The sequence below is a fragment of the Bos javanicus genome, chromosome 1, assembly GCF_032452875.1.
Source record: "Bos javanicus breed banteng chromosome 1, ARS-OSU_banteng_1.0, whole genome shotgun sequence".
Lineage (NCBI taxonomy): Eukaryota > Metazoa > Chordata > Mammalia > Artiodactyla > Bovidae > Bos > Bos javanicus.
The window spans coordinates 73416137-73427313 of record NC_083868.1 but is presented as its reverse complement, the minus strand read 5'-3'; the positions used below and the strand labels follow the sequence as shown (position 1 = coordinate 73427313).

The 11177-nt window shown below is 52.1% G+C and overlaps 1 protein-coding gene across 1 annotated transcript; it reads right to left on the bottom strand.

The window, feature by feature from the left end:
• Positions 1–1704: 1704 nt before the first annotated feature.
• Positions 1705–11048, bottom strand: CPN2 (carboxypeptidase N subunit 2). Its single transcript, XM_061412554.1, has 2 exons — positions 10916–11048; positions 1705–3627 (listed from the first exon to the last, which is right to left on the bottom strand). Exon 2 carries the CDS (start codon positions 3622–3624, stop codon positions 1978–1980), a length of 1647 nt encoding a protein of 548 aa, XP_061268538.1. The 5' UTR covers positions 3625–3627; positions 10916–11048; the 3' UTR covers positions 1705–1977.
• Between the last annotated feature and the right edge of the window lie 129 nt (positions 11049–11177).

The following is an 11177-nucleotide window of genomic DNA, read 5'->3' as shown; positions in this document are numbered from 1 at the left end:
AGCCTGCTCGCTGTGCCCCTCGAGACTCCAGCTAGCTTTGCAGCCTTGCTTATCTTTCCGTCTGCTTTCCAACCAGCCTGTTCCAGAGGCCTCAGCCCTGACCTCACCGCTCGCCTGTCTCCACCCCTTGGCTCACGCTCTGCTTGCACAATCTCAAGGCTCAGGGATCCAACACAGCTTCCAGAGGTCTGTGCTCGTCTGACCTCTGCCTCCCCTGTACTCTCCAGCACCTGCTCGGCGCCCACCCTATCGAGCTTGTGTTTTCATCCCAGACACCCCCTGTCTTTTCTTTTCCATCAGACCGTGAGCTCCTGGAGAGCCTGCTTACATCTGATTCTCTTCTCCCAACCCCTGAGCTTCAGCCAAGCCTGTCCACGCTGTAGGCGTGGGCAGGGAAACCGGGCAGGAGGCTGGGCCATGGTTCAGTCCAAGGAGACCAAGAGCTTCTCCAGGCTGGGAACAGGAAAGGAGATATGGACAGAGGACACTCAGAGGCACTCAGTGACAGGCTGGGCATGAGGACTAAGGGGAGGAGAGGCTGGAGACCACTCCCAGCTCCTGGGCTTGGTGACTTGCGGGGCAGGGGTCCTGGAGGAGCTGGGGACAGAGTCTGGTTTACACGTGTGTGTGGCTGTCCTGATAGAACACGAGTTGCTGAGCAGAGAGAGATGTCACCATGGAGCCAAACACCAGGCCTAAGACGGAGATTTGAGACAACTAGAGAGTAGCCCCCAATCGCCGCAACTAGAGGAAAGCCCATGCAGCAACAAAGACCCAGTGCAGCCAAAAATAAACAAACAAATAAATTAATTAAATTATTTCTTTTAAAGATGGAGATTTGAGGTCATCGGCATAGAGGTAGGATCTGACTACCCAGGGAACCCAAATGACATCCAACCCGAAGGCGACCAGCATGCAGGAGGTGAGGGGAAAACTGGTGGGGGGTGCAGCCAGGCTTGGGTAAGAGGGTGGTGTCCTGAGAACTGAGAGAGGACCATCGCTGTGAGTGAGCAGACCCTCACTCACAGTTCTCACTTCAGTTCTGAGGGTCTCACAGGCGCAGACCCTCAGAACTGGAGGATATCCGTCCCCGCCCCTCCTGGCTCGCTCCTCAGGGAGCAGCCATCCTATCAGCTGAGCAGGCAAAGCCACGGCGTTCACCCTCCTCAGGGCCCCTGTCACCTGATTTCTCCTGGACGCCCCGGAGGTGGGTGCGAACAGCTTGAATCCTTCTCAACACCAAGTCAGAGCTCTACCCCACCCCTCACCTTTCTCGTCAGCTCTGCTTTTATCCTCTCCCTTTTTCTTTTTATCAATTAAAACCACATTTCCATATGGTAGTGTGTATGTTTCCATGCCCCTCTCTCTGTTTGTCTCACCCTCTCCTTACCCACCCCCCGTGACCTTGTCCGTAGGTCTGTTCTCTATGTCTGCATCTCCATTGCTGCCTTGCAAACAGATTCATCAGTACCATCTTTCTAGATTCCATGTATATGCATTAATCTACGATATTATATTGTAAAGCAGTTATCCTTCAATTAAAAAAAAAAAACAACCCACCACGTTTCGAGGCAGAGGAGAAGAAACAGACATTGGCTCTTGAACTGGATGTCAAGAGAGGTTGGCCCCCACTTTGGGGAAACAGAGCCTTCGTATCTCAGGGTGGAGGTGAGACAGGGGTGAGTATTAAATAACAGAAAAACATCAGGGGAGCCGCATTACTTTATTCTCCAGACCACAACGCAGCTCTGATGGGTGCTTTGCAAAGCTTGCAGAAGGTCCTGTTAGGTATCATTCTCAGAGACCAGGGTAATGAAGGAGGCTCTGGGTGGTGGAGCCGGCCACGCCCCCTCCTCCACCTTGGAGATGCAACTCCACCCCTCGCATCTGAAGAACCCGCTCAGCTCCCCTCACCATCTCTTGCCCAGTTGGGCTCAGAGGCCATCTGCCTAGGGTCCTGGTCCATCTGCCCTGCACCTATGGCTCCCCTGCCAGAGCCTCAATGGACACAGTGACCCTCACAGAGCCACAGCTGGACTTCAAGTCCCACTCCTGACTGGCATTGATGGGTAGTCCTGGGGAGCCCGAGCCCTGCCTGGGGGACAGCTGGACGTTCAGCCAGCGACACCGGGCCTTGTCACAGGCCAGCACCACGGTTCCCTCGGGATTGCTGTAGGTGCACCGGCTCCTGGCCGCCCTTTCCTCCGCAACCAGATCCCAGGCGCCCCCTGGCTCCCTGTCCTGTGGCCCCGGAGCAGCCTGGAAGCCCAGGTGGTCCCGGGTGATGGGGCACACCAACTGCTCTTCCTTCAGCGCGGGCACCACCTGGCCCTTGAGGTAGGCAGGGCCGGCACAGTAGGTCTGGATGTTGAAGAGCCGGTCGCTGTACTGATACAGCCAGCTAAAGAGATAGGCCAGGTGGCAGTCACACTGCCAGGGGTTCCCATACAGGGCCAGGTTGAACAGGTTGTCATTGGTGTCGAAGATGCCCTCAGGGAGCGTGGTCAGGAGATTCCTGGAGAGGCTGAGCAGCTCGAGCTTGGACAGGTTCTGGAAGAGGGCGGGGTGCAGGACCGTCAGGTTATTGCTGCTCAGGTAGAGCTTGACCAGCCCCTTGAGGCCTCTGAACACACCGGCCGGCAGATGGGTGAGGGCATTGTGCGAGAGCATGAGGGACCCAAGGCTGGTCAGGTTGGCAAAGGCTGCCTCGGGGACTGTCTCCAGCTGATTGTGGGACAGGGACAGGCTGACCAGGCCGGGGGACTGGGTGAAGAGGCCGGCAGGCAGTGTCTGCAGCGCATTGCCCTGTAGGCTCAAGAAGGTCAGGTTGGGCAAGGCCGAGAAGACAGACCCAGGCAGGTGACCGATGGCATTGTGCTGCAGCCACAGCTTCTCCAGGCAGGAGAGCTGAGCGAACACTTCTGGGGGCAGCTCGGAGATGGAGTTTCCATCTAGGAAGAGTTCCTGCAGGCTGCCCAGACGGCTGAAGAGCCCCCGGGGCAGACTTGCCAGCTGGTTGTTGCTCAGCCTCAGGGTCTGCAGGCGGCCAAGGGGATGGAAGAGCTCCTCGGGCAGGTATGCCAGGAGGTTCTGTGCTAGGTTGAGGGTCTTAAGACATCTCAGAGGCTGGAAAAGCCTCTGGGGCAGGGTCTGGAGCCGGTTGCCCTGCAGCTGGAGGGACTCCAGGCCATCCATGTGCTGGAAGAGGCCCTCGGGCAGAGCCTCCAGCATGTTGAAATTGAGGGTGAACTTGCTCAGCGAGATCAGGTTGGAGAAGATGTCGGCGCTGAAGTTGGAGAAGTTGCCCCCGGTGATCTCCAGATCCTGGAGCCCCGGAAGGCCCCCGAAGGCATCCGGCCTGAAGTGGCACACCCGGGTGTTGAGGAAGACCACCTTGGTCAGGTTGGGGCTGCTGCTGAAGGCCCTGGAGCCCACCACAGTGAACGAGGTCTCCACAAAGATGATGTTTGTGGCTTGTGGCGGGATGTCCAGTGGGACGGCGGCGAGCCCCTCATCCGAGCAGAACACCTCCCGGATGAAGCAGTCACAGCCCTGGGGGCAGGGCAGGGTGGGCCTGGCCAGGAGCAGGAGGCAGGCCCAGCACAGCCAGGCTCTGGGCAGCATCTCCTACACCCGAATGGGAAAGAAAAACAAAAGCAGCACCTTCATCGAGGGCAGGCAGCCCAGTGACCAGCACACCCATCAGAGAGCCAGGAGCCTGCTTATGCTTCTGATAGTTGTTCTCATAGGGCCTCACAGCAGCCTTGCAAGATCAGCAAGACCACAGTTCTAACCTCCTGACAGCAAGGCTGTCACCTGTGGGTTACTGTCAGGACCTAGACCCTGGTCTCCTGGACTAGCCGTGTTCTTTCCAGATTGGAGGGAAGAGGTGGAAAGTGAAAGTGAAAAGTGAAAGTGAAGTCGATTAAGTCACTCAGTCGTGTCCGACTCTTTGCGACCCCGTGGACTGTAGCCCACCAGGCTCCTCCATCCATGGGATTCTCCAGGCAAGAATACTGGAGTGGGTTGCCATTTCCTTTTCCAGGGGATCTTCCTGACCCAGTGGTCAAACCCAGGTCTCCTGCATTTCAGGCAGATACTTTACCATCTGAGCCACCAGTGAAAAGGAAAGAGGTAGGAATAAGACCAAAAGGCATGGAAGAAGGGTATGAAAGGAGACCATGGGTACTGCAGAATTTTTAAGATAATATGTAAGATATGGGCAGATTATTCCTGAGTTGGAAATTTTTAAACCATAACTTTTCCTGAGCTTCCAAACCTCAGCACATTCCAGAACCTAATTATGAGGAGTTCTTCCCATCAGCTCTTTGCATAGCTGAGGCTGAAAGCAGCCAACGGGATATGATGGGCTCTTATCTTGAAATGAGTCTGTGTTCTCTTCAGCACTTAATGCTCCCCTCACATCACCAGCACCTTGGAGCCCACAAAACTTTCCAACACTATGCGGACAAGAAGGTCCCAGAGGCGCATATTCTACAGACCCGTAGGTATTTTTTTGGGGGGGTTTTGCTTTAAATAAGGGAAGGCAACCAAGTTTATAGTTCAGTAAATATACAATTTTTTGAATGCCAGTATCCATTCACAGGTCACAAATTGGTGATACAGCTTATAATCCTATTTCCCTTGCCACTCAATTTTTTTTTTTTTTTAATGTATGAACCACTAGTTGGCATATTGACACTGAGAAATAGCACATTAAATGTTTCCAGATTTCAGGATGACTTAGGGGCTTTGGGCTCACATTCTCACATGACAAGACCAACGGGGTCTTAATTGCCTCATTATGGGGTTTGCACCACCAGGTCACTATTGCTCCCACCCACATCAACATGTAGGTGGCGCATAGTGATTCAAGTTCTGTTCATTGGAATCCCAGCTCATTCCAGTGTTCTAGCTATGTGCCCTTGGATGTGTGTTTCAACTTCCTTATCTGTAAAATGAGAACAATAACCATGTGCTAACCATGTTGGAATAATCGGAGGATTAAATGAGTAAATATAGGTAAAGATTTTAGGACAGTGTCTGAAAGTGTAATTAATAAGCTGTGTTAACTATCGTTAAAGGGTGCAAACCACCATCATTACAGAAAAGATTATTTGAACACCAAAAAAAGGAGGAATAACAAAATGCCCTTTGGATAGAATATATTTAAAGACAGAAAGAAGGAAAGGCAGAAAAAAGAGATAACCCTCACACAATATAAATCATAATTTTTTTCAGTTTACCTATCTTCAGCCAAGAGCTCAATTGGCTCCCTTTTGGGGAGCCTTGGCCCCAAGCACCAGAGAAGGCAAGAGCACCCCACTCCAGTACTCTTGCCTGGAAAATCCCAGGGATAGAGGAGCCTGGTGGGCTCCAGTCCGTGGGGTCGCTAAGAGTCGGATACGACTGAGCGACTTCACTTTCACTTTTCACTTTCATGCATTGGAGAAGGAAATGGCAACCCACTCCAGTGTTCTTGCCTGGAGAATCCCAGGGACGGAGGACCTAGTGGGCTGCCATCTATGGGGTCGCACAGAGTCGGACGCGACTGAAGCGACAGCAGCGGCAGCAGGCCCCAAGCACACTTTGCTGGCTGCCTCTCTGCTGCCCTCTGCTGGCTGCCTTCTCCATCACAAGATTCAGCTTGGGCCAAAGGGCTCCACAAGCAAACACAGTGCTTTCAAAAAGCCGCCTGAGACCTCTTCCCATTCAGACACTCAATAACCCTCAGTTTTCCCAGGAATTTTTCTGCCTAATCAATAGAGAAGGAACAATTTCTCCCTAAGAAAGCACATAACTCCCTGGAGGCTCCTATGTAAGCCACAGGAAGTGGATTTTATACAGAGGTTAGGAAGGTCTCTAACAGTGATGGCACCAGACTGCCACGCAGGACACACTAGGGAAAGGGACAAGCCTCCTGGTCCTACCGCCCCCACCCCCAGACCAGAGTTACAGAGCTCAGCTTTAGCCTGAGACTTATCCTCTCAAGATCGGATGCACAGAACACAAATAAGAAGCAGAGGACCTGGCTAAAGAAGGATGGGGTAGCCATGGTCGCCTCCACTCACCCACTCATATCTGCCACCTGGGCTGCCCCTCGACTCCTACACAAACCCCTGGGGATCCTCACAGAAGGCTTCCCTGACCCCAGGAAGGAGGCGCCTGGCCGCATCTTAGCAACCTAGCATGGTCCTCTGAAGAATGGATTCTCACAGCTGTCTTTTTTGTGAGAAGATAGAGTGATCGCTGTCTAGCATAGAGTCATCACTCTATGCTCAGCATCCAGCACAGTGTTGACGCACGGTGGGCTTGGCTAGAGTTTCTTGAACCAACTCCTCCACAGTTGGGATGAGCAGCATTTAGGGCAGAACTGCGTCTCCCAGAATGGTTCCAGCCTGGAGAGAATGACCACAGCCAGGCATGAACGTGGTCCTGAGCCCTCCTGCCTACACCCCTGCCAACCAGAGGGTAAGAGAGGAGCAATCCTTGTCTGTAACATGCTGTGATGTTATCAACATGCTGGGCCTCTTCCTGCTAACCCCTTCAGTCTTTGCTTCTCAAAGGGCAGTTTCCGGGAGAAATCCCATTAGAATGGACACAAAGTCCCCAGGGACCATCTGGCCAGCTTCGTCAAGAGAGAAAGGCCAGGCTCCCAGGGGTCCACAGTGGGCCCTTGGTTAGAACCGAGATCTGGTCTCCCTGATCGCTCCTGCTGGAAGAGCTGTGACCAAAGCAGGAGGTGCCCGTGAACGAGGGGTCATGGGGAGACTGTGCCCCACCTACCCCACTCCGTGCCTCTAACTTCTAACCCACTGTAACTTGGAAATAATACCCTTTATAATTTTCCAAAAGAAGACATAACTAGAGAATTCAAGACTTGAGTCAAAACTATGGCATCAGAGGCACAGAAAATCAAGTGTAAACAAATCAGCTTAGGCTCAAGCATGGCTGGGGGAGGTGGGGGAAGCCTCTCTGATATAGGGAGCTGAGCTAAGGGGCGAATCCCACCTGCTAGCTCCTAGAGCTCTCATCATGATCCTTGGCAGATGGAGACACTCCCAGAACAGGGAAACCAGGGCTTCCAGAGCTAGAGCGACTGGGAGCTATAGTTAAGAAGTGCAGGCCAGAATCTATTCCCGTGGCCTGAGCTTTCAGCCAGGTGCTTGCAGCGACACCACAAGGCTCCTGGAACAGGCAGACCCCTCCTCACATTCCCAAGACCCACAGTGAACATAAACAAGGGACCTGGCCTACTGCCTGGTCCCTCCTCTTCCCACCCAACTCTCTCCGGTACTGTGAGTAGAGAGCCCACAGTTGCCCCAGCACCCCACAAGCCTACGGGCATGCACTTCCATGACAAGAGTCGGCTTAGGGAAGATGAAGCTGGGATGTGCCCCACATAAGCCCTGGGTCCTGGGTCCCTGCAGCAGGGTTTCAAATATGGTTGAAACCTCTGGTTGGGCATATCCCTTTGATCTTGCAAACTTCTCACTCTTTGGGGTGCCATGGTAAAAGGAGAGCCAGAACAGGGCCTCAAAAGTTTCAGGGCAAGATCCTCGTACCCCAGTCTATTGGGGCAGAAGGAAGTGGAGGATAGTAGTCACAGTGAGAACACTGATGGTTTCCAAACACTGATGATCCACTCCCAGCCCAAGACTCACTCTCACATCCCTCTAGAATGGCTAAGAGTTTGTGCTCTAATGTCAGACAGTCTGGGTTCAAATTTTATCTCCACCCCTTTATTAGTTGTGTGGCCTTGGCTAAATTACTTAAACTCTCTGTGCTTCAATTTCTTTATCTTCAAAATAGCAAACTTCAACACTACCTTCCTCATGGGTTCTGAGGACTGAGTAAGAAAACGCACTGAAAGCTCCCAACCCAGAGCTAGGCACAGAAAGGACTCCCAGTGACAGGAGCTCAGGCCAGCCCCAGCTCTGGGCTGAAGTAGCCACAGGAGTCAGCTAAGGAGAAACGGATGGGATCATCCGAGCGCCTCACTGGTAGACCCAAGAGAGGCCCCTTTAAAAACTTTCTGGCTCTTTCCTCCCAGCCAGCGGAAATGGGTCACTGTTTTGTGCTTGGTTTAGTGGAGCTTGGATTCTGATGACTCTGGTCAGGATGTCCTGGACTTGGGCCCCTTCCCCAAACCACCCTTGAGAGCAGGTCACCAGGGACTTAGGAGACGGGGAACATCCCTGCCTAGGTACCTCGGAGGCTGGCACCAGAGGGGACGGTGGGGCAGCAGCCGGAAGATTCTAGCTTGTCACCTGACAAACCACCTCTGCATTTGTGCAGAGAGCAGCAAGATACCCACAAAAATGTTCCATGCTTTCAGCAAGCCACAGAAGCCTGGCTTTTTGAGGGTGGGGGATGTAACTGGCTGCACATGGACTCTTCCCTCTTCTCAAATTGCTTTTGTGTTGGTACATTTCTGTGTCATCCACCACAAAGCCAACCCTCACTCCTTCCAGAGGGTGATGGGAGCTCAGAGCCCAGCCCCCCCCCCCAAAAAAAAGCCCCAGGGGCTTGCCCCTTGACTGGGATATCTACATCAGGGGCTGTCTCACCAACACGGTTGGATTTTGCCCTTGGGCTCCACTACATCTGGGGGCAAGAAAAAGGGCTTCCAAGGCTCATCTGGAGCCCCTGACTGCCTCACCCAGGTTCCCGGGACCCCTGTCTCCTTTGTTCTCAACCAGAGAAATAAGCCAAGTGGCTGAGGCTGGGGGACCTGGGCTGGGCTCGTGCCTCAGGCCCCTCCCCACCAACCAACCCCGCCCCCCACCCCCCAAAACACACAGTGAAGTAATCCCTCAGAGTCCCAGTTTCCATACTTGTAAATAGAGAACAGTCGTGAAAATAAAACCCACATTACATACTGTTAGGGCTATTGTGGCAATTAAATGAGATAATTGGCCATGGGTTTGTGATACTCTGATATAATAAATATATATTTGGTCTTCCTCTTGGTTCCTGGTACAGAGCTCCAGAAACCTTTGGAATATCCTGAGTAATAAGAGAGAAATGTCTTTGCTATTCATAATAAGACCCTTCCACCCACACTGGAGGCTAAGTTAACGAAGTGACTCAATGGCTTCAGATTATACACAAACATATTTGCAGCAGTTATCACTGACGAACAGAATTAATTGCAGGTGATTCTCATTTTTTCCTTTTGCTTAATCATATATTTTCAACTTTAAAAAATAATAAACAGGCATCACTGTTGTCATAAGAGTGAACGTTATTAAGAAAATCATATAAAACATGAAGCATGGTTCCAAGCACACAATAGGTGCTTCCTTGATTCTTTCCTTCCTTGCAATTACATTGCAGAGACTCGACGAAATTTGTCTGTCTACTGTGTCATAGCTTCTTTTTTTTTAATTTTTAAAAATTGAAGTATAGTTGATTTACAATGTTGTACCAGTCTCTGCTGTATAGCAAAGTGGTTCAGTCAGACATATATAGATATTCTTTTTTGTATATTCTTTTCCATTATAGTTTCTTGAAGAGAACGAACATTCTGAAGTAAGAGCAGGTTGTGAACCTGGCACTTTCCTTTCCACAAATGCTCCCCATGGGCCCCACCTCTGGTCCTTGATTACATAGTCGCCTCCACTTTAGAAGGCCCACCCTGACCTTTCCCTGTCGCTCCCTGTCCCCACTCTCCCCATCCTGCGGGACAGCATAAGTCACATTTCCTCTGGGAAGCCTTCCTTGCCTATATCTCCTTTGAGTCCCTCAGGAACTTGTCTTCTATTGACCATGAGGGTCCTTCTTCTCTGCCTTCTAGTCAGTTGCACCACCTGACTAGGAGCCTCTGGGATGGCGGTGGACAGGCAGAGGTCTGGAGATCGCAGCATCCCTTACCTGGCCGTGCACCCCAGTACCTGACTCAAAGTTGAGCACAGATAGGTGCTCAGGCCCTGGGTGCCAAATGGAACTGAATGTGTCTGCGGCTCTCGTGAGCCTGTATCTAGGGCCTTAGTCTTCATCCTGCTTCAGGGATTGGGGCGTTATTGGCACTGCGCCCTGTGTGCAAATTCTGATATCACTCCCTACTGGCTGCGTGGGATTGGGCAGTTCACTCCATTTCTCTAGGCCTCAATTTCCCACTGCCTGGTTATAGCCCATCCCTTGGTATTAAAATTAGCACTCAGTTGGATGACAATATGCTAAATTAGATGGTAAATAATAAAGCACTTAATACAGTGCAGGGTATATAATAAATGTTTGACTAAAAGGTAGCCACATGCACATTTTATTTCAACTTTATCATCCAAACCAGGACACTTCTGAGAATAAAAGAGGAGCTATTGATAATTATGGGCTTCCCTAATGGCTCAGTGGCAAAGAATCCACCTGCGATACAGGAGTCATGAGTTCTATCCCTGGGTCAGGAAGATCCCCTGGAGAAGGAAATGGTGACCCACTCCGGTATTCTTGCCTGAGAAATCCCAAGGACAGAGGAGCCTGTCAGGCTACCGTCCATGGGGTTACAAAAGAGTCAGTCACGACTTAGTGACTTTGTTGTTGCTCAGTCACTAAGCCGTGTCTGACTCTTTATGCCAGAAGGACAGACATAAGCAAGGGTGGCGTCAGGCCAAGTGGAACATGTGTCACACTACTTATCCTTCCCATTCACTGGCAGCTCCCTGAGCACAGGGACCAGATCACCCTCATCTCAGAACTCCCCTGCCACAACCTGCCTCCAGCCCCAATGCAGCACGACCCTGGCTGAGCAGCCCTCAGGGACTTCCCCTACCCTGGCACAGAGGTGCAGCCTGCCTGGAGTCGGGGATATGCTCTGAAATCTGGGACAAGTGGCCAGCCCATCTCCTGCCCCTGAGCTGGGACCCCAGATTCCTCCCATGCCCCCATGTCCCCTGTAGCCTTGTAGTGACCATACCGTGAGGGGCTGACAGGTGGGGACCAGCTGCCCTGGCTCTTCCTCTGGAGCAGAAGGGCCTCTGAGGTGGTCAGTGGTCAGCACGAACCCAGCAGCCCTGGCGCTGATCAAAGTTCCAGGCACAGGTTCCTCCCCTCACGTGGCCTGAGCATTCCTGGAATGTCACCAGCGTCACAGGACAGCAGGAGAGAGTCTAGGCAAGGCCTCTGAAGATTACAAAACGACCCTGAACTCTTACCACGGACAGATCCTTGTTGGAGCC

Excerpts from the sequence above, each read along its gene's own strand:
- CPN2 (XM_061412554.1), bottom strand. The coding sequence starts at position 3,624 with ATGCTGCCCAGAGCCTGGCTGTGCTGGGCCTGCCTCCTGCTCCTGGCC.